The sequence below is a fragment of the Hypanus sabinus genome, chromosome 21 (assembly GCF_030144855.1).
Source record: "Hypanus sabinus isolate sHypSab1 chromosome 21, sHypSab1.hap1, whole genome shotgun sequence".
Classification (NCBI taxonomy): Eukaryota; Metazoa; Chordata; class Chondrichthyes; order Myliobatiformes; family Dasyatidae; genus Hypanus; species Hypanus sabinus.
In genome coordinates this window covers 18,526,968-18,551,428 of record NC_082726.1, presented here as the reverse complement: position 1 = coordinate 18,551,428, position 24,461 = coordinate 18,526,968, and the positions used below count along the sequence as shown (strand labels likewise).

The following is a 24,461-nucleotide window of genomic DNA, read 5'->3' as shown; positions in this document are numbered from 1 at the left end:
CCAACGGATTTACAAACTTGTTCTCCACTCCACATTGACAAGTACAGTACTGTGCAAAAGTCTTAGATACATATATATATAGCTAGTGTGTATAAGACTTTTGCACAGAACTGAAAGATCCTCCGGGGTTTGACTAGGCAGGTGCTGATATTTTCACTAGTGGGTGAATCTCGATCAAAGGGACTCACTTTCAGCATAAAATCTGATAGCCACATTACAGGAATGGTGTGGAACTTTGGAGAGGGTGTGGAGGTGGTTCACCAGGATGCTGTCTGGATTAGAGGCCATGGGCTACAAGGTAAGGTTGGACAAGCTTGGGTTTCCTTCTTTGGAGTGGTGGAGGCTGAGGGGAGACTTGAGAGCGGCTTATGAAATAATGGGAGGCAAAATTAAATCAGACAGTCAGTATCTTTTTCTCACAGGATCGATATTTTTAACACCGGAGGACATGCATCTAAGGTGAAAGGGGCTCAGTTCAAAGATCATGTGTGAGTGAGTTTTTTTTTTCCATTTTCACGCAGAGAGTGGACTCTTTACAACTCATGTTCTCAGCATTGTTTTTAATTTGCACAATTTATCTTCTTTTGCACATTGTTTGTCAGTCCTTGGCTGGTCATGTTTAGGTTTCAGTTGAATTCCAATGTATTTCTTTGTATCCTTGAGAAAATGAATCTCAGTGTAGTGTCTGGGAACACACGCTACTTTGATCATAAATTTACTTTGAACTTTGATTATTTAAAAAGGAGACTCATAGAAATCCCTTCTTGCAATAGGTGGTTAACCTCCGGCATTCTCGGCTCCAGAGCGTTATGGAGGCTGGATCACTACTTAAAAGTGGAGGTGGACACATTTGAGAGATCTTGGGATGAGGGCCATGGGGAATAGGCAGAGAGGAGGTGTTGACCCTGGCTGATCTCCCCAGGTGTCATACTGCAGGTCTGAGGGATCAGCTGGCTGACCACTGCTCCTACTTTTTTGTGTTTCCTGTTGACCTTGATCAGCACAACATCCACTAAAAGTCTGCAGCAAGTGGCAACATAATCAGCTGTATAACACATGGGATATTGTTGTTCATCCTGAGAATGTCTGCCAGCTGCTCAGCCAGATAAGGCAGCTCATAATCAACAAGTTCCAAATCTGAGATTAATCCCCGTCTGGAAATAATGGACATCAACAACATAGAAGAGACCCTTTAGCACATCATCTGCTATCTGTAAAACAGCACTAGACATAACCTATTGGCAGGGACATAGACTTTTACCCGAGGCGGGGCATGGGCCGGTTCAGCTTGATGTTCCACTCTGAACTAAGGAACTGTGGACGGACTTTCTTTGCAGACTTCAGTACAGAACACTATTTGCTTGCGTTTATTGTTTGCACGATTTGTTTTTTTTTCCTCTGCACATTGAGTGCTTGACAGTCTTTTATTTAAATGGGTTCTTTTGGAAGTCATTGCTTTGTGGCTGCCTGTTAGGAGACAAATCTCAAGTTGTATAATGTCCACATACTTTGATAATACGTGCACTTAGAACTTTATCGAGCAAGTTGTTCGTGTCCTGAAACATGGAGCAGAATGAGGGTTCCTATCTTTGCTTCCCCTCAGACAGCCCCAAAAAACATTACTTCCGTCCGTCTCAAATCCCTACTCCAGCAAGCCATGCCATCACGGCCACTGGCTACCTGCTGTGCCCTCATGGCCACTGGGTAAATGGGTCTATAGAGTGGTGTGAACTGTCCATCAAATTCTTTGTTTGCAGTTAAAGAACACAGAACATAGAAACCTATAGCACATCACAGGCTCTTCAGCCCACAATGTTGTGCCGACCATGTGACCTACTCTAGAAGCCACCCAGGATTTCCTTACCATATAGCCCTCTATTCTTCTAAGCTCCATGTGTACCTATCTAAAAGAGTTTCTTAAAATACCGAATTGTATCCACCTCTATCACCTTTGCTGGCAGTTCATTCCTCGCACCCATCGCTCTGTGAGAAACTTACCTCTGACATCCCCATTGTACCTACCTCCAAGCACTTTAAAACTATACCCCCTTGTGTTAGCCATTTCAGCCCTGGCTATCCACATGATCAATGCCCCTCATCATCTTATACACCTCTATCAGGTCTCCTCACATCTTCTGTCACTCCAAGGAGTAAAGGCCAAGTTCACTCAACTTATTCTCATAAGGCATGCTCTCTAACTCTCTCTATAGTATCCACATCCTTCCAGTAGGGAGGTGAGCAGAACTGAATGCAGTACTCCAAGTGGGGTCTAACTAAGGTTTTATATAGCTGTAACATTACCTCATGGCTCTTGAACTCAATTCCATGGTTGAGGAAGGCCAACACACCATACGTCTTCTTTAATAACACTCAACCAGCACAGCAGCTTTGAGTGTCCTATGGACATAGACCCCAGGATCTCACTGATTCTCCACACTGCCAAGAGTCTTATCATTAATACTAAATTCTGTCTTCAAATTTGACCTAAATGAACCACTTCACACTTATCTGGGTTGAACCCCATTTGCCATTTCTCAGCCCATTTCTGCATCCCATCGATGTCCTGCTGTAACCTTTAACAACTTTCCAGATTATCCACAACACCCCCAACTTTTGCGTCATCAGCAAAGTTATAATCCACCCTTCTACTTCTTCAACCAGGTCATTTATAAAAATCACAAAGAGGATGGGTCCCAAAACAGATCCCTGCGAATCACCACTGGTCACCATCCTCCATGCAGAATACGAACTATCTACAATCACCCTTTGCTTTCTGTGGGCAAGCCAATTCTGGATCCACAAAGCAAGGTCTCCCTGTATCCCATGCCTCATTACTTTCTGAATGAACCTCATATGGGGAACCTTATTAAATGCTTTACTGAAATCCATATACACTACATCCACTGCTCTACCTTCATCAATGTGCTTAGTCACATCCTCAAACAATTCTATCAGATTCGTAAGGCAATGCTGACAAACCCATGCTGACTATCCCTAATCAGATTATGTCTCTCCAAATGTTCATAAATCCTGCCTCTCAAGGTCTTCTCCAACAACTTGCCCACCACTGAGGTAAGACTCACTGGTCTATAATTTCCTGGGTTATCTCTACTCCCTTTGTTGAATAAGGGAACAACATTTGCAATCTTCCAATCTTCCAGTACTTCTCCCGTCCCTGTTGATGATGCAAAGATTATTGCCAGAGGCTCAGTAATCTCCTCCCTTGCTTCTCACAGTAGCCTGGGGTGCATTCTCATCCAGTCCCGATGACTTATCTAACTTAATACCTTTCAAAACCTCCAGCACATCCTCTTTCTTAATGTCCATACACTCAAGCGCTTCAGTCCGCTTCTGTGAAAGCCTCTTTCCATTGCTTCCTCCCTGTCCACAAAGACCTGATGGCACAGTGACACAGTCTGTGAGTTGCCGCCTCACACCTCCAAGTCAGTTTGATCCTGACTTTGGGCACTTTCTGTGTGGTGTTTACATGTTCTCTCGGTGACTACATGTGTTGCCCCTGGATGTTCCAGATTTCACCCTTATCCCAAGATATGAGGGTCAGTAAATTAGCCATTGTACTCTGCCCCTAGTGTGTAGGTGAATAGTAGAGTCTTGTGGGCGGGGGGGGGGGGGTTTTGCTGGGATAGGTGGGGAGAAATACATGGGGTAACTTTAGGTAGGTGGCTGATGATCAGCATGGGTCTGATGGGCTCAAGGGTCTGTTTCTGTGCTGTGTAATTGTGACATCATTAAGGGAAACTCATCCATCTTATCCCATGCTTTAAAACAGGGGCTCCCAACCTGGGGTCCATGGACCCCTTGGTTAATGGTGGGGTCCACGGAATAAAAAAGGTTGGGAACCCCTGTTTTAAAACTTCAGTTCAATCACAAGTAGGTGATTGAACCACTGGAAGAACTCAGGACAGCTGGCATCTGTGGAGGGAAATGGACAGGTCACATTTCCAAGTCGAGTCCTTTCAACCAGATAACAAGACTGGTTTACACAACCTGTCAGTTTAACGCTTAGTAATTGTGCACCAACACACGCTTCGCTCAGTGAATTGAGCACAGTATCCTGTGCAGTCTCACTCCAGCTTTGTGGAGATTTGTTCCCCTCTGATCTGAGAGGCTACATGATCTAAAACAGCCAATTATAACCAAGAGAGCTCTTCCAATCCCCCAAGAGGAACACACAGACTGGAATGCCTTTAACAGATTGACAATGCAGTGACTATGCCCAGATTAACATACCCTGGAGAAACTCGATTGCTTCTTACCGTCGCTCTTCATTATAAATCACGCTAGACACTATTTAACAACAGAGCCCCTTGTGAATTAACAAATTGGAAAGATACTGACCTTTAACCCCCGCTGGAAGGTGCTGATGGAGAGCAGGGCTAAGTCTTGTTGTTCTTCTGCATATCGAACCAGGTAAACATAAACCAACTTCTTCACCTGCGGGGATCACAGTGAGCAGTCAGGGGCAGAGCAAAGGGCTCCTGTTCACAGGTACCTCATCTCCCACCCACCATCCTTCCCTTTGCCCCAGCCTTTGGTTCTCACCAAGAATCCACAGTTTAAAAAAAAGGGACAACGTTAACCATTTCCTTTTCCATTGATGCTGCCTGACCTACTGAGGACCTCTGGCATTTCTTAAGAGTCATAGAGCAATACAGCACAGAAACAGGCCCTTTGGCCCATTGAGTCCATGCTGGACACCAATGCCAGGGTCTCTCGGTGAATCACATCTGAAGCTCAGCAACTTGGGAGTTTTGGGCAGCAGAAGTGGGGTACCATATAGAAGAGTAGTCCACCCAAACTGTGCCAGGACCGGGGCCAGGACGTCCCAAGTTTTTGCCAGGTGCCCATCCAGCCTGCCCCAATTTCCTGTGTTCAGCCCGTATCCTTCTAAGCCCTGCCTCTGCATGACATCATTGTCGTGTGCCATATCATATGATGCAGGTGATCATGGTCTCATGACCATGATTGTTCTTGGCAAATTTTTCTACAGAAGTGGTTTACCATTGCCTTCTTCTGGACAGTGTCCTTCCAAGATGGGTAACTCCAGCCATTATCAATATTCTTCAGAGATTGCCTGGCATCAATGGTTGCATAACCAGGACTTGTGATGTGTACCAGCTGAGTAAAACTCATTATCAGAGTACATATACGTCACCACATACAACCCTGAGATTCTTTTTTCTGCGGGCATACTTAGAAAATCTATAAAATAGTAACTGTAAACAGGATCAATGAAAGAGCAAGTAGAGCATAGAAGACAACAAACTGTACAAATGCAAATATAAATAAATAACGAGAGCATCAAATAACAAGATAGAGTCCTTAATGTGAGATCATTGGCTGTGGGAACATCTCAATGGATAAATGCAGTTATCCTCTTTTGTTCAAAAGTCTGATGGTTGTGGGATAGTAACAGTTCTTGAACCTGGTGGCGTGAGTCCTGAGGCTCTTGTACCTTCTACCTGATGGCAGCAGCGAGAAGACAGCATAACCTGGGTGGTGAGGATCTTTGATGATAGATGCTACTTCCTTACAACAGTGTTTCATCTAGATACGCTCAGTGGTTGGGAGGGCTTTACCTGTGATGTACTGGGCCGAATCCACTACCTTTTGTCGGATTTTCTGTTCAAAGACATTGGTATTCTCATACCAGGCCGTAATGCAGACTTTCCAATACACATTTACAGAAGTTTGTCAAGGTTTTTGATAGTGACACCCAGGAATTTAAAGTTACTGACCCTCTCCATCTCTGATCTTCTAATGAAAACTGGCTCGTGGACCTCTGATTTCCCTTCTTCTGAAGTCTGCAATTAGCTCCTTGGTCTTGTTAACATTGAATGAGAAGTTGTTGTTATGACACCACTCAGTCAAATTTTCAATCTCCCTCCTGAATGCTGATTTATCATCAGCTTTGATATAGCCCATAACAGTGGTGTCATCAGCAAACTTGTATATGCTGTTGGAACTGTACCTAGCCACACAGTCATAGGTGTAAAGCGAATAGAGCAGTGGACTAAGCACACATCCCCGTGGTGCTCTTGTGCTGATGGAGACTGGGGAGGAGATGTTTTTGCCAATCTGATCTGACTGGAGTCTGCAAGTCAGGAGATCCAATTGCACAAGGGGGTCTTAAGGTCCAGGTCTTGGAGTTTACTGGTTAATTTTGAGGGGATGATACTATTAATTGTTGAACTGTAAGCGATAAAGAGCGTCCTGATGTATGCATCTTTGCTGTTCAGACGTTCCAGGGTTGTGTGAGAAGCCAATGAGATGGGATCTGCTGTGGACCTGTCACTCTGGTAGGCAAACTGGAGCAGATCCAAATCAGCACTCAGACAGGAGCTGATTTGCTTCAACACCAGCCTCTCAAAACATTTCATCAATGTGGATGTAAGTGCCGTTGGACAACAGTCATCGAGGCAGGTTACCACGCTCTTCTTGGGCACGGGTACGACTGAAGTCTGGTTGAAGCACACTGCTGGAGTGAGTGGTTGAAGATATCCGTGAACACACCAGCCGTGGTCAGCACAGGTCTTCAGTAATCGGACAGGTACTCCATCTGGACTGGATGCTTTCCTTGGATTCACCCTCTTGAAGGCAAACCGTGCATTATCTTCAGATACTGAGATGAAAGGATCATCAGGAGTTTGGGGGGGGAGGGGTTCGCAAAGGTTCTGGTGGTCAAAATGAACATAGAAGGTATTTGGCTCACCTGGAAGCGAAGCTTTGCTGTCTCCCATGTCACTTGATTTAACTTTGTAGGAGGTTATGGTATTCAAACCCTGCCACAGCTGCTCATCTGACCATCCACCTGCTCCCACAGCTTCACGTGACCCTGATCGGGGGACTAAGCAGGTGCTATACCTGCCCGAGGGTAATCTGTAGGCTTGCGGAGGGAAGCAGTGCCTCACACCTCCTTTGATAAAGACGTATCTCCACCCTGCCACCATATGTCTGTCTGAACTCTTCTTAAGTGATACTATTATACATCCCTCAAACACTTCCTCTGGCAGCTCATTTTATGTTCTAAATTAACATACATTTTAATATATTACATTTGCTATTGGAATTTTAGATTTCTGGCACCCCGGATTTTGAGGGGATTTTATGAATTTTTTGGGATGTAGAACTCACTGCGATGTTCCTGACTTCCTGCCTGCGGAGATGGTCCTATGAGGCACAGGAGATACTGTTGTAAAGAGGGTTTCTTCTTTTTTGTTAACTAGCAGGAATGCTAATTTACTGATAACGAGAATGGTATTCCTTTGTAAACCAAATGGGGATTCTTTCTTCTGAGTCTGTAAGCTTTTGTTGACGGGCTTTTGGGCAGATCGGCGCGAGGGGGTCGAGAGAGAGGACGCAATGCTCTAAGCTGGGCGAGGATCGGACCCCAAAGGGGGGTCCAAGGCCGGGAGATTCTCCGGGGGGGGGGGGGATGAAGCTAGATGTGCTTGGTTGACCACTTGGAGGGTCCTGAGCTGTTTGGAGAGTCCGAGGAGTTCGGAGGGTCCTGAGCTGCGAGTCGAGGAGTTCGGAGGGGATCGAATGGTGGCCAGAAGACTTCAGTAATTGAGCTCCAACGGCTGTGCACGAAGTGGTTTGGACTTTGATAAGTTTGGCGCCTTTTCTTTAATTTTCTCTTCATATATACTGTATCGTTATTAATCACTTAGTTATAGTAACCTTTATAAATTGTACTCATTTAATCGCATATGGTGTACTGTCTGTTTTTGGGCGAGGCGGGGACATCACACAGCATCCACACCAGCTGATTACCCAGTTTGGCGGGGCCGAAGGCTGCTCCCCCTAGACGAAATGAGCTGAGCGAGCCTGAGGCGACCCAGGGGGTTACACTGCAGATGCAGGAAATCTTGAGCACCACCCAACAAATGCCGGAGAAATTCAGCAAGTCAGGCAGCATCTATGGACGGAGATGAATATTCAAAGTTTCGGGCCAAAACCCTTCATCGGGACTCAGGCCAGTGCAGCTTGAGTCTTCTGGGGCTCTATCAACCACCACAGATTGGAGAGCTTCAAGTTAAGGTCATGGTGTGGGACTGGGGCAGCTGGGGTGGATCACCTCTGGGACAGAGATCCACAATTACTGCCCAAACCTCCAAGCTGCCAAGCTTCAGATGGAGTTCAGAGAGATACTGGCCTTATGGACCTGAGACTGGACACATTCAGAGAAATGGTCAAGAGAGTCCATTTCCTTAAAAACGAACCACTACAATCTACAAAATCATTGCTTAGTGATGCTAGACAGATATATATATATATATATATATACACACACATATATATATATAGACGAACTGGTGAAGGAGATCTTTTGGCATACTGGCCTTCTTCAGTCAGGCCATCAAATACTGAAATTGGTGTGTTTTGCAGCAGCTGAAAAAGACATTGGAGTGTTCATTTTTGGTTGCCCCACTTTAGGAATGATGACATTAAACTGGAAAGCGCGCAGAGGAGATTTATGAGAATGTTGCCAGGACTGGAGGGGTTAGGTTATAGAGACAGTCTGAGCAGATTTGGACTTCATTCACTGGAACGTAGGAGACTGAAGTCTGATGTTATGAAGTTGTATTCAATCATGAGGGCACAGTTATAGTGAATGCCTACAATCTTTTTCCAAGGGTTGGGGAATCAAAAAGTAGAGGGCATTAAGTTTAATGTGAGAGGGGAAAGATTTAGCAGGAAGCTGAAAGGGCAAATTTTTCATCCAGAGGGTGGTCATTATCTGGGCTGAACTTCTAGATGACACGATTGAGGCGGATACGTTAAAATGTTTAAAAGACACGTGGATGGGTACACGGAAAAAGAAACCTTTGGGCGAAACATGAGCAAATGTGACCAGCTTAGCTGGGTGTCTCGGCCAGCATGGACCAGTTGGGCTACAGGACCTGTTTCCGTGCTGTGTGACTCTGCGGGCAGTAGTGCAGCAGGTAGTGCTGCTGCCGCACCACTCCAGTGACCCAAGCTGAATCCTGACCTCCGATGCTGTCTACGTGGAGTCTGCACGCTCTCCCTGTGACTGTATGAGTTTCTTCTGGGTACTTCAGTCTCCGCGTACATCCCAATGGCGTACTGTCTAGCGGGGTGAATTAGCTCTCGTACATTGTTAAGTGTGGGCTTGGTGGTGAGCACAACACTTTACCGTGCCAGAGACCCACCACTGTCTGTACGTTCCCCCCGTGACTGCGTGGGTCTCCTCCCAAAGTCCAAAGACACACCGGTTGGTAAGTTAGTTGGTCATTGTAAACTGTCCCGTGATTAGGTTACGGTTAAATGAGAAAATCTGCAGATGCTGGAAATCTAAAGCAACACATACAAAATGCTGAAGGAACTCAGTAGGCCGGGCAGCAGAGTAAACAGTCAAAGTTCCGGGTCGAGACTCTTCTTCAGGACTGGAAAGGTCATTGCATGCAGAGGAAAGATATTCCCGGGGCTGTGGCAGTGACTTGGACAGGGCCATCGAGGTGGAAAACAGAAGGAAGAAGCAGTCAATTGATTATGAGTATCTAGGGTCCTTGGTGGTCCAAACTGGGGTTCAGGGTGGGTCAAAGGGGGTTAAATCGGAGGATACTGGGCGGCATGGCTGGAAGGACCTATTCTGCACTGTATCTCAACAAATAAATAAATGGGAAAAGGAACAAGAGGAGTGGAGTTGGGGGTTGGGGGGGGGGGGGGTTGATGGGCACCTGAGAGAGAATGGGTTACAGGGGAATGTGTGAGCTAACAGGACAAAAGGATTAGTTGGAGGGATGATGAGCCAAATGGCCTACTTCATAAGGCACATCAAATACAGTACATACTTTTAAACTGAATTACAAGTCACACTCCCTGGATTACCACTGAAATTATTTAACCCTCTGTTCACCACAGCATGTTGTGGGAAGCTTCCTTTGGTTGTCCCTCCATGTGGAAAATGGTGATGAGTGTCTTTGCTTACCTCAATGTTCTTGCAGGCAACATTCTTCACCACCGCAGGAAAGAGATCAGAGGCATTCTTCCCTCTGGCAATCATCTGCAATAAAAAAAGAAAGCGCGTGTAATCCTTCACTGACACGCGAGGATGGAGTCTCACACAGAAGAGGTTCATGCTCTTCATTGAGTACTGGGCCTGTACTTGCTGCTGTTTAGAGGGATGGTGTGTGTGTGTGGGGGGGGGGGGGGGAATCTCACTGAAACCTATCAAATATTGACAATCCTAGATAGGATGGACATTTCCATTCATGGGGGAGTCTAGGACCAGAGGGCCCACTTCAGAACACAAACACATCTCTTTAGAACAGAGATGAGGAGGAACTTCTTTAGCCAAAAGGTGGTGAACCTGTGGAATTCACGGCCGCAGATGGTTGTGGAGGCCAAATCATTAGATATATCTAAAGTGGAAGTTGATAGGCTCTTCATTAGTGAGGGCATCAAAGATTATGGGGAGAAGGCAGGAGAATAGGGTTAAAAGGGTTAATAAATCAGCCATGATGGACTGACTTGATAGGCTGATTGGCCTAATTCTACTTCTATGTCCTATGGTTTTCTTAACTCAGTCCAGCAGTGACTGGGGGGGGGGGGGGATATTTGTGAAGTTGTGTCCCCTGGCTGAGGTGTCTAGAACCTGGGGTGGGGAGTGGGGGGCTGGTGGAGGCTGTGGGAGGTGGTCACAGCTTCAGGACAGGGGACTGGACAGAGGAGAAAGAGCTTCCCTGAGCTGTGCAGTCTGGAGGGCTGTGGGGGCTTGAATTTCATTCATTCTGAGTAATATTAAAAGAATCAGATGATGAGGACAGGCAAGGGAATGGCGTTGAGACAGAAGATGCACCAAAACTTCTTTGAGTGCATCTTCTTGGAACCAGGCATGAGGGCCAAATGGCCTCCTTGTCCTACTATAGGCACTAGGAAAATGCAAAAGATGCTGCTTATTGTGTTTGGCCAGGTTGGGAGGGGGAGGGTGTTGTGCTAATTCCCACAAACATGGAGCAGGCATCTTGCTCAATGATCCCCCCTCTCCCTCCCACCTACTCACAATGGGGCAATTTACAGCGGTCAGTTAACCCACCAACCCACAACTCAGAGGCCCTGGGGGAAACCTATGCGGTCACATGGAGAACATGCAGATTCCGCACGCTCAGTGCCTGAGATCAGGAAAAACCTGAGGCTCCGGCGCTGTGAGAATCCAGCTTTACTGGCTGTGCCTACAGGAGGAGGCAACTTGGGAACAAAGGATATTAAACTGTCGAGGTCCCACTGAACTGGAAGCCAGTGTGAGTTAGAGAACTCAGGGCTGTTGGTTGGTGGGACCCGGGCAATCAAGCTCTCTGTGATTGGGATAAAGAAGAGGAGTGGGAGGAGAGGGAAGGGCTGCAGTGTGTTTTGAAAGGTCTACAAGGATATATGACTGGAAGGTTCATATGAATAAAGGACTGGAGAAGCCATTGGTATGGAGAATGGGGAGGTTTTTGGAGCTGTTGGCACTTTCACCTTGGGCTCAAAGAGCTGGATTACATGATTGTCTGAAGCAGGTCTGAGGGAGAGGGGTCAAACAGGTTGCTATGGAAACAGCATTTTTGCCAAGAACCAATGTTTCTACTCAGCCTGCTCTGGAAGCCGGGCGAGCTGACAATTCTGAGAGGATGGCAGGGCAGCAGAGGAATGGGCTCCATTACGAGAACACATATCAATCCTCACTGAGAGGTCAGTGGTAGAGCAGCTTCAAGTATTGGTATGTTACCGTCAGGGCTACCAGTGAAAGGCTCGTCTTGCGTTCTGTTTATACAGATCAAATGATCACACAGTGCATTGAGCTAGAATAAGGTAAAACAATGCAGAAGGAAGTGTAAAAACCACTGAAAAGGTGCAGTGCAGCTGAACAAAGAAATGCAAGATCATAACGAGGTAGATTGAGAGGCCAACCGTCCATCCTATCGTACCTGGCTGTCAGCATCTCAAGAGCATCAATCCCGGGCACGACACATCGACGCAATCACAAAGAAGGCACGCCAGTGGCTCTACTTCATTAGGAGTTTGATATTTGGTGCGTCACCCACGACTCCCTTCAATTTCAAGATGTACGGTGGAGCACATTCTGACTGGCTGCCTCACCGCCTCGTGTGGAGGCTCCAATGCACAAGAGGCTGCAGACGGTTGTGCACTCAGCCAAATCCATCACAGGCACAACCATCGAGGCCATCTTCAAAAGAAGGAGGCATCTGTCACCAAGGGCCCTCACCATCCAGCCCATGCCCTCTGCTCGTGGCTACCATCAGGGAGGAGGTACAGGAATCTGGAGACCCCACTCAATATTCTAGAAACAACTTTTTCCATTCCGCCATCAGATCTCTGAAAGGTCCACGAACACCACCTCACTATTCCTCTTGTGCATTATCTATTTATTTTTGTAACTGACGGCTTGCACTGTGCTACAGCCACAAACCAAGAAACTTCAGGACACAGGTCAGTGATAATAAACCTGATTCTGAAGTCACCAGCATGCAGAGAGGGAATCCATGCCACGTTTTCAGGCAACATGGAATGTGGCAACATAGGAGAGTGATGAGAGTGAGCGTGTTAACACAGCGGGTAGTGCTGCTGTCTCTCGGCATCAGAGGCCCGGGTTCAACCCCATCGTCCGGTGGGGTGTGGGGTTGTGCCTCTGTTTGTGTGGTCTCTGTGTTCCACTGGTGACTGGGTGAGCTTCCCTGGCTGCTGCCGTTACCTCCCGCATCCCAAAGTTAATGTGGAGTGTGGGTGGGTGGGGGGATTAGCTGACCAGCTCAAATTGTATACCATGGCTGGCATGAGAGTTGGGGGAGTCATTGTACACACTGGGAACTAAATGGGAAGAATGGGGGCCAATGGGAATTGCTCAGGGAGCTGACATAGATTCAATGGGCTGAATGGCCTCAGCTCATGTAAGGAAAAGAAAAGTTCACAGAGGTGACAGAAACTGCAGATGAGGAGAAACCAGTGCAGTTTCAGTAAGTGGGAGTGGGCTTGGCAAGTGTGTGTCCTCGAGCTGGATAGGTGGCAGGAGGCGATGGCAGAAGGAGGGTGCCTCAAAGGCGATGGTCAGAGCCAGCAGTCTCACCACGTTCACACTGGTACTGGGCAGAACACGGGCCTCCACATTGCAATGTGTGAGGAAGCAGAACATGGACAAGGGACCATCCATTGTCCTGGGATCGATGAGCAATGGGATAAACCTTGGCGACAGGTCCAACCCTCGTGGTACGGATGTCTGGACTAAGCCTGTGCTCAGGTCTAGAGCTGAGTAGTCCTGTCCCGATTCACACTGCAGGTGCGATGTCGAGGTACGGTCAAGGAGAAGCAGTTGGAGCAAGGTCCAGTCGGAGATGGGATTGGACGAGGAGTTTCGGAGCCCATCCACCTGAACTGTGAGTGAGGTTGGATCGATCTCAGCACTGGGCCCATTTGGAATGGTTAAGTATGGGTCGGAATGTGGCAGCGGTGTCCAGGCCACAAGCGTATCCATGCAGCAGGGTCCAAGTCCTACCACCCAGTGGTAGGAAAATTTAAACACTGGGCCAGATGGATCGGAAAGGCAGGGTGTCAGAACTGGAGGCCAGCGTCAGGCTGGCTTGCTGGCTGCTCCACGACGGTTACCCCACTCTTCACAGTACTAAGGCTGAGGAGGCTGTGGGACTGCTCCAGGCTGGGTAACAATTTGCCCCGCTGTGTGAGGAACTGAGACCAAGGCTGTGGGCCTGCTCCAGCTGCTCTGGGCTCAGAGTCTGGTTCTCAATCTGGTTCTGAGTGCTGCTGCTTGCTTTCAATGTTTGCATGATTTGTTTTTTTCTCTTTCTGCACATTGGGTGTTGGTCTTTTTTTTAAAATTGGGCTCTTTCAGGTTTCTTGCTTTCTGGCTGCCTGTAGGCAGACAAGTCTCAGGTTGTACAATTTAGACACATTTGGATAATAACTGGGCATCGATGAGCAGGTAAGTACGAGCTGGTGGGTTATTTGGCTGGTAACACTGTTGGTGTAGTAGACTGATGGGGCAAGAACCAGCTGACCTGGACCTCCCCTGGCATTTTAAAGACCAAACTGAGTCAGGGAGTTTTCTAATACCACTGGAACATCTTGTGAGAAGCCCAGCCATGCAGGACTATGAACTAGGAATGTGGCCGGGTGGTAGATTGAGGGAGGTCCCAAATTATGAGGTTACAAATTATGGAGTGTAGACACTCGCGTTGATGGTCCACGATGCCCCAAGGATGCCCGAGTTTCAGATGCCACACCCAGGACTGAGGAAATAAGGAAATTCGGCATGTCCCCAATGATGCTTATCAATTTTTACAGATGTACTACAGATAGCACCCTACCCAGATGCATCACAGCTCGGTATGGCAACTGCTTTGCCATAAGAAACTGCAGAGCATTGTAAGTGCCACCCGGTTGACCACGGAAACCAGCCTCTCCTCCACTGACTCCGTCTACGCTCCCCTCCACCGACTCTGTCCATACTCCCCTCCACCGACTCAGTGTACACTCCCCTCCACCGACTCCGTCTACACTCCCCACCGACTCCGTCTACACTCCCCACCGACTCCTTCTACACTCCCCTCCAGCGACTCCCACTACACTCCCCTCCACCGACTCTGTCCACACTCCCCACCGACTCCGTCTACACTCCCCTCCACCGACTCAGTGTACACTCCCCTCCAATGACTCTGTCTACACTTTCCTCCACCAACTCCGTCGACACTCCCCTCCACCAACTCCGTCTACACTCCCCATTGACTCCATTTACACTCCCCTCCACTGACTCCGTCTACACTCCCCACCGATTCTGTCTACACTCCCCATTGACTCCATTTATACTCCCCACCACTGACTCCACCTATACCCCTCCACCGACTCTGTCTACACTCCCCACCGACTCCGTCTACACTCCCCACCGACACCGTCTACACTCCCCACCACTGACTCCGTCTACACTCCTCTCCACCGACTCCGTCTACACTCCCCTCCACAGACTCCGTCTACACTCCTCTCCACCGACTCCGTCTACACTCCCCACCGACTCCGTCTACACTCCTCTCCACCGACTCCGTCTACACTCCCCACCGACTCCGTCTACACTCCCCTCCACCGACTCCGTCTACACTCCTCTCCACCGACTCCGTCCACACTCCCTTCCACAGACTCCATCTACACTCCTCTCCACCGACTCCGTCTACACTCCCCACCGACTCCGTCTACAGTCCTCTCCACCGACTCCGTCTGCACTCCCCTCCACCGACTCCGTCTACACTCCCCTCGACTGACTCCGTCTACACTCCCCACCGACTCCGTCTACACTCCCCTCCACCGACTCCGTCTACACTCCCCACCACCGACTCCGTCTACACTCCCCTCCACAGACTCCGTCTGCACTCCCCTCCACAGACTCCGTCTGCACTCCCCTCCACAGACTCCGTCTGCACTCCTCTCCACCGACTCCGTCTGCACTCCCCTCCACCGACTCCGTCTACACTCCCCACCGACTCCATCTATACTCCCCTCCACCGACTCCGTCTACACTCCCCTCCACCGACTCCGTCTACACTCCCCATTGACTCTGTTTACATTCCCCTCCACCGACTCCACCTATACCCTCCATCGACTCCATCTGCACTCCCCTCCACCGACTCCGTCTACACTCCCCTCCACTGAATCCTAACAAACTCCCCACCGACTATGTCTACACTGCCCACCACCGACTCTGTCTACACTCCCCTCCACAGACTCCGTCTACACTTCAAATTGACTCCATTTACACTCCCCTCCACTGACTCCACCTATACCCTCCACCGACTCCGTCTGCACTCTCCTCCACTGACTCCGTCTACACTTCCCACTGAATCCGTTTACACTCCCCTCCACTGACTCCACCTATAGCCTCCACCGACTCCGTCTGCACTCCCCACCGACTCCATCTACATTCCCCATTGACTCCGTCTACACTCCCCACCGACTCCGTCTACACGCCCCTCCACCGACTCCGTCTACACTCCCCATTGACTCCGTCTACACTCCCCAATGACTCCGTCTACACTCCCCTCCACCGACTCCGTCTACACTCCCCTCCACCGACTCCGTCTACACTCCCCTCCACTGACTCCGTCTACACTCCCCACCGACTATGTCTACACTCCCCTCCACTGACTCCGTCTGCACGCCCCTCCACTGACTCCATCTACACTCCCCTCCACCGACTCCGTCTACACTCCCCTCCACCGACTCCGTCTACACTCCCCATTGACACCATTAACACTCCCCTCCACCGACTCCGTCTGCACTCCTCTCCACCGACTCCGTCTGCACTCCCCTTCACCGACTCCGTCTACACTCCTCACCGACTCCGTCTGCACTCCCCTCCACCGACTCTGTCTACACTCCCCACCGACTCCGTCTACACTCCCCACCACCGACTCCGTCTACACTCCCCTCCACCGACTCCGTCTGCACTCCCCTCCACAGACTCCGTCTGCACTCCTCTCCACCGACTCCGTCTGCACTCCCCTCCACCGACTCCGCCTACACTCCCCTCCACTGACTCCGTCTACACTCCCCACCGACTCCATCTACACTCCCCTCCACCGACTCCGTCTACACTCCCCTCCACCGACCCCGTCTACACTCCCCATTGACTCTGTTTACATTCCCCTCCACCGACTCCGCCTACACTCCCCTCCACTGACTCCGTCTACACTCCCCACCGACTCCATCTACACTCCCCTCCACTGACTCCGTCTACACTCCCCACCGACTATGTCTACACTCCCCTCCACTGACTCCGTCTGCACGCCCCTCCACTGACTCCATCTACACTCCCCTCCACCGACTCCGTCTACACTCCCCTCCACCGACTCCGTCTACACTCCCCTCCACCGACTCCGTCTACACTCCCCATTGACACCATTAACACTCCCCTCCACCGACTCCGTCTACACTCCCCTCCACCGACTCCGTCTACACTCCCCTCCACCAACTCCGTCTACACTCCCCTCCACCAACTCCGTCTACACTCCCCACTGACTCCATCTACACTCCCCATTGACTCCGTTTACATTCCCCTCCACTGACTCCACCTATACCCTCCATCGACTCCGTCTACACTCCCCTCCACTGAATCCGTCTACACTCCCCACCGACTATGTCTACACTCCCCTTCACCGACTCCGTCTACACTGCCCTCCACAGACTCCGTCTACACTGCCCTCCACAGACTCCGTCTACACATCATATTGACTCCGTTTACACTCCCCTCCACTGACTCCACCTATACCCTCCACTGAATCCGTCTACACTCCCCACCGACTATGTCTACACTCCTCTTCACCGACTCCGTCTACACTGCCCACCACCGACTCCGTCTACACTGCCCTCCACAGACTCCGTCTACACTCCCCACCGACACCGTCTACACTCCCCACCACTGACTCCGTCTACACTCCTCTCCATCGACTCCGTCTACACTCCCCTCCACAGACTCCATCTACACTCCTCTCCACCGACTCCGTCTACACTCCTCTCCACCGACTCCGTCTACACTCCCCACCGACTCCGTCTACACTCCCCACCGACTCCGTCTACACTCCCCTCCACCGACTCCGTCTACACTCCTCTCCACCGACTCCGTCCACACTCCCTTCCACAGACTCCGTCTACACTCCTCTCCACCGACTCCGTCTACACTCCCCACCGACTCCGTCTACAGTCCTCTCCACCGACTCCGTCTGCACTCCCCTCCACCGACTCCGTCTACACTCCCCACCGACTCCGTCTACACTCCCCTCCACCGACTCCGTCTACACTCCCCACCACCGACTCCGTCTACACTCCCCTCCACCGACTCCATCTGCACTCCCCTCCACAGACTCCGTCTGCACTCCCCTCCACAGACTCCGTCTGCACTCCTCTCCACCGACTCCGTCTGCACTCCCCTCCACCGACTCCGTCTGCACTCCCCTCCACCGACTCCGTCTACACTCCCCTCCACCGACTCCGCCTACACTCCCCTCCACTGACTCCGTCTACACTCCCCACCGACTCCATCTACACTCCCCTCCACCGACTCCGTCTACACTCCCCTCCACAGACTCCGTCTACACTCCCCATTGACTCTGTTTACACTCCCTTCCACTGACTGCACCTATAGCCTCCACCGACTACGTCTACACTCCCCACCGACTATGTCTACACTCCCCTCCACCAACTCCTTCTACACTCCCCTCCACTGACTCCATCTACACTCCCCTCCACTGACTCCGTCTACACTCCCCTCCACTGACTCCGTCTACACTCCCCACCGACTATGTCTACACTCCCCTCCACCGACTCCGTCTGCACGCCCCTCCACTGACTCCATCTACATTCCCCATTGACTCCGTCTACACTCCCCTCCACTGACTCCATCTACACTCCCCTCCACTGACTCCGTCTACACTCCCCATTGACTCCGTCTACACTCCCCACTGACTCCGTCTACACTCCCCTCCACCGACTCCGTCTACACTCCCCTCCACTGACTCCGTCTACACTCCCCACCGACTATGTCTACACTCCCCTCCACCGACTCCGTCTGCACTCCCCTCCACCGACTCCGCCTACACTCCCCTCCACTGACTCCGTCTACACTCCCCACCGACTCCATCTACACTCCCCTCCACCGACTCCGTCTACACTCCCCTCCACCGACCCCGTCTACACTCCCCATTGACTCTGTTTACATTCCCCTCCACCGACTCCACCTATACCCTCCATCGACTCCATCTACACTCCACTCCACCGACTCCGTCTACACTCCCCTCCACTGAATCCTAACAAACTCCCCACCGACTATGTCTACACTGCCCACCACCGACTCTGTCTACACTCCCCTCCACTGACTCCACCTATACCCTCCACCGACTCCGTCTGCACTCTCCTCCACTGACTCCGTCTACACTTCCCACTGACTCCGTTTACACTCCCCTCCACTGACTCCGTTTACACTCCCTTCCACTGACTCCACCTATAGCCTCCACCGACTCCGTCTGCACTCCCCACCGACTCCATCTACATTCCCCATTGACTCCGTCTACACTCCCCACCGACTCCGTCTACACGCCCCTCCACCGACTCCATCTACACTCCCCATTGACTCCGTCTACACTCCCCAATGACTCCGTCTACACTCCCCTCCACCGACTCCGTCTACACTCCCCTCCACCGACTCCGTCTACACTCCCCTCCACCGACTCCGTCTACACTCCCCACCGACTCCGTCTACACTCCCCACCGACTATGTCTACACTCCCCTCCACTGACTCCGTCTGCACGCCCCTCCACTGACTCGATCTACACTCCCCTCCACCGACTCCGTCTACACTCCCCTCCACCGACTCCGTCTACACTCCCCTCCACCGACTCCGTCTACACTCCCCTCCACCAACTCCGTCTACACTCCCCATTGACTCCATTAACACTCCCCTCCACCGACTCCGTCTACACTCCCCTCCACCGACTCCGTCTACACTCCCCTCCACCGACTCCGTCTACACTCCCCTCCACCGACTCCGTCTACACTCCCCTCCACCAACTCCGTCTACACTCCCCTCCACCAACTCCGTCTACACTCCCCTCCACCAACTCCGTCTACACTCCCCACTGACTCCATCTACACTCCCCATTGACTCCGTTTACATTCCCCTCCACTGACTCCACCTATACCCTCCACTGAATCCGTCTACACTCCCCACCGACTATGTCTACACTCCCCTTCACCGACTCCGTCTACACTGCCCACCACCGACTCCGTCTACACTGCCCTCCACAGACTCCATCTACACTCCCCACCGTCTACACTCCCCACCACTGACTCCGTCTACACTCCCCTCCACAGACTCCGTCTACACTCCCCTCCACAGACTCCGTCTACACTCCCCTCCACAGACTCCGTCTACACTCCCCACCGACTCCGTCTACACTCCTCTCCACCGACTCCGTCTACACTCCCCACCGACTCCGTCTACACTCCCCTCCACCGACTCCGTCTACACTCCCCTCCACCGACTCCGTCTACACTCCTCTCCACCGACTCCGTCCACACTCCCTTCCACAGACTCCGTCTACACTCCTCTCCACTGACTCCATCTACACTCCCCTCCACTGACTCCGTCTACACTCCCCACCGACTCCGTCTACACTCCCCTCCACTGACTCCATCTACACTCCCCTCCACTGACTCCGTCTACACTCCCCACCGACTCCATCTACACTCCCCTCCACTGACTCCGTCTACACTCCCCACCGACTATGTCTACACTGCCCTCCACAGACTCCGTCTACACTCCCCTCCACCGTCTACACTCACCTCCACCAACTCCGTCTACACTCCCCTCCACCAACTCCGTCTACACTCCCCATTGACTCCATTAACACTCCCCTCCACCGACTCCGTCTACACTCCCCTCCACCGACTCCGTCTACACTCCCCACCGACTCCGTCTACACTCCCCTCCACCGACTCCGTCTACACTCCCCTCCACCGACTCCGTCTACACTCCCCACCGACTATGTCTACACTCCCCTCCACCAACTCCTTCTACACTCCCCTCCACCGACTCCATCTACACTCCCCTCCACTGACTCCATCTACACTCCCCTCCACTGACTCCGTCTACACTCCCCACCGACTATGTCTACACTCCCCTCCACCGACTCCGTCTGCACGCCCCTCCACTGACTCCATCTACACTCCCCACCGACTCCGTCTACACTCCCCTCCACTGACTCCATCTACACTCCCCTCCACTGACTCCGTCTACACTCCCCACCGACTCCATCTACACTCCCCTCCACTGACTCCGTCTACACTCCCCACCGACTATGTCTACACTGCCCTCCACAGACTCCGTCTACACTCCCCTCCACCGTCTACACTCACCTCCACCAACTCCGTCTACACTCCCCTCCACCGACTCCGTCTACACTCCCCTCCACCGACTCCGTCTACACTCCCCTCCACCGACTCCGTCTAAACTCCCCTCCACCGACTCCGTCTACACTCCCCACCGACTCCGTCTACACTCCCCTCCACTGACTCCGTCTACACTCCCCACCGACTATTTCTACACTCCCCTCCACCGACTCCGTCTACACTCCCCTCCACTGACTCCGTCTACACTCCCCACCGACTATTTCTACACTCCCCTCCACCGACTCCGTCTGCACTCCTCTCCACCGACTCCGTCTACACTCCTCTCCACCGACTCCGTCTACACTCCTCTCCACCGACTCCGTCTACACTCCCCTTCACCGACTCCGTCTGCACTCCTCTCCACCGACTCCGTCTACACTCCCCTCCACCGACTCCGTCTACACTCCCCTCCACCGACCGTCTACACTCCCCACCGACCGTCTACACTCCCCACCGACTCCGTCTACACTCCCCTTCACCGACTCCGTCTACACTCCTCTCCACCGACTCCGTCTACACTCCTCTCCACCGACTCCGTCTACACTCCTCTCCACCGACTCCGTCCACACTCCCTTCCACAGACTCCGTCTACACTCCTCTCCACTGACTCCATCTACACTCCCCTCCACTGACTCCGTCTACACTCCCCACCGACTCCGTCTACACTCCCCTCCACTGACTCCGTCTACACTCCCCTCCACTGACTCGGTCTACACTCCCCACCGACTCCGTCTACACTCCCCTTCACCGACTCCGTCTACACTCCCCTCCACTGACTCCATCTACACTCCCCTCCACTGACTCCGTCTACACTCCCCACCGACTATGTCTACACTCCCCTCCACCGACTCCGTCTGCACGCCCCTCCACTGACTCCACCTACACTCCCCACCGACTCCGTCTACACTCCCCTCCACTGACTCCATCTACACTCCCCTCCACTGACTCCGTCTACACTCCCCACCGACTCCATCTACACTCCCCTCCACTGACTCCGTCTACACTCCCCACCGACTATGTCTACACTGCCCTCCACAGACTCCGTCTACACTCCCCTCCACCGTCTACACTCACCTCCACCAACTCCGTCTACACTCCCCTCCACCAACTCCGTCTACACTCCCCATTGACTCCATTAACACTCCCCTCCACCGACTCCGTCTACACTCCCCTCCACCGACTCCGTCTACACTCCCCACCGACTCCGTCTACACTCCCCTCCACTGACTCCGTCTACACTCCCCACCGACTATGTCTACACTCCCCTCCACCGACTCCGTCTGCACTCCTCTCCACCGACTCCGTCTACACTCCTCTCCACCGACTCCGTCTACACTCCTCTCCACCGACTCCGTCTACACTCCCCTCCACCGACTCCGTCTACACTCCCCTTCACCGACTCCGGCTACACTCCCCTTCACCGACTCCGTCTGCACTCCTCTACACCGATTCCGTCTACACTCCCCACCGACTCGGTCTACACTCCCCATTGACTCCGTTTACACTCGCCTCCACTGACTCCACCTATACCCTCCACCGACTCCATCTACACTCCCCTCCACCGACTCCGTCTACACTCCCCTCCACCGACTCCTTCTACACTCACCTCCACCGACTCCGTCTACACTCCCCTCCACTGACTCCGTCTACACTCCCCTCCACTGACTCCGTCTACACTCCCCACCGACTCCATCTACACTCCCCTCCACTGACTCCGTCTACACTCCCCACCGACTATGTCTACACTGCCCTCCACAGACTCCGTCTACACTCCCCTCCACCGTCTACACTCACCTCCACCAACTCCGTCTACACTCCCCTCCACCAACTCCGTCTACACTCCCCATTGACTCCATTAACACTCCCATCCACCGACTCCGTCTACACTCCCCTCCACCGACTCCGTCTACACTCCCCACCGACTCCGTCTACACTCCCCTCCACCGACTCCGTCTACACTCCCCACCGACTCCGTCTACACTCCCCTCCACCGACTCCGTCTACACTCCCCACCGACTATGTCTACACTCCCCTCCACCAACTCCTTCTACACTCCCCTCCACTGACTCCATCTACACTCCCCTCCACTGACTCCGTCTACACTCCCCACCGACTCCATCTACACTCCCCTCCACTGACTCCGTCTACACTCCCCACCGACTATGTCTACACTGCCCTCCACAGACTCCGTCTACACTCCCCTCCACCGTCTACACTCACCTCCACCAACTCCGTCTACACTCCCCTCCACCAACTCCGTCTACACTCCCCATTGAATCCATTAACACTCCCCTCCACCGACTCCGTCTACACTCCCCTCCACCGACTCCGTCTACACTCCCCACCGACTCCGTCTACACTCCCCTCCACTGACTCCGTCTACACTCCCCACCGACTATGTCTACACTCCCCTCCACCGACTCCGTCTGCACTCCTCTCCACCGACTCCGTCTGCACTCCTCTCCACCGACTCCGTCTACACTCCTCTCCACCGACTCCGTCTACACTCCTCTCCACCGACTCCGTCTACACTCCCCTCCACCGACTCCGTCTACACTCCCCTTCACCGACTCCGTCTGCACTCCTCTCCACCGACTCCGTCTACACTCCCCTCCACCGACTCCGTCTACACTCCCCTCCACCGACCGTCTACACTCCCCACCGACCGTCTACACTCCCCACCGACTCCGTCTACACTCCCCTTCACCGACTCCGTCTACACTCCCCTCCACCGACTCCGGCTACACTCCCCTTCACCGACTCCGTCTGCACTCCTCTCCACCGATTCCGTCTACACTCCCCACCGACTCGGTCTACACTCCCCATTGACTCCGTTTACACTCGCCTCCACTGACTCCACCTATACCCTCCACCGACTCCATCTACACTCCCCTCCACCGACTCCGTCTACACTCCCCTCCACCGACTCCTTCTACACTCACCTCCACCGACTCCATCTACACTCCCCTCCACTGACTCCGTCTACACTCCCCTCCACTGACTCCGTCTACACTCCCCACCGACTCCATCTACACTCCCCTCCACTGACTCCGTCTACACTCCCCACCGACTATGTCTACACTGCCCTCCACAGACTCCGTCTACACTCCCCTCCACCAACTCCGTCTACACTCCCCTCCACTGACTCCGTCTACACTCCCCACCGACTATTTCTACACTCCCCTCCACCGACTCCGTCTGCACTCCTCTCCACCGACTCCGTCTACACTCCTCTCCACCGACTCCGTCTACACTCCTCTCCACCGACTCCGTCTACACTCCCCTCCACCGACTCCGTCTACACTCCCCTCCACCGACCGTCTACACTCCCCACCGACCGTCTACACTCCCCACCGACTCCGTCTACACTCCCCTTCACCGACTCCGTCTACACTCCTCTCCACCGACTCCGTCTACACTCCTCTCCACCGACTCCGTCTACACTCCTCTCCACCGACTCCGTCCACACTCC

The 24,461-nt window shown here is 52.4% G+C and overlaps 1 protein-coding gene across 1 annotated transcript in view; it reads right to left on the bottom strand.

The window, feature by feature from the left end:
- The window catches only part of LOC132379202 (AP-3 complex subunit beta-2), a 223,478-nt gene that overhangs the window by 108,109 nt on the left and 90,908 nt on the right, over positions 1–24,461 (bottom strand). The window contains exons 3-4 of the mRNA XM_059946877.1: positions 9,977–10,051; positions 4,360–4,455 (exon numbers count right to left, since the gene is read on the bottom strand). Of these exons, the coding sequence (XP_059802860.1) occupies positions 4,360–4,455; positions 9,977–10,051 (171 nt within the window). The remainder of the gene's footprint in view (positions 1–4,359; positions 4,456–9,976; positions 10,052–24,461) is intronic.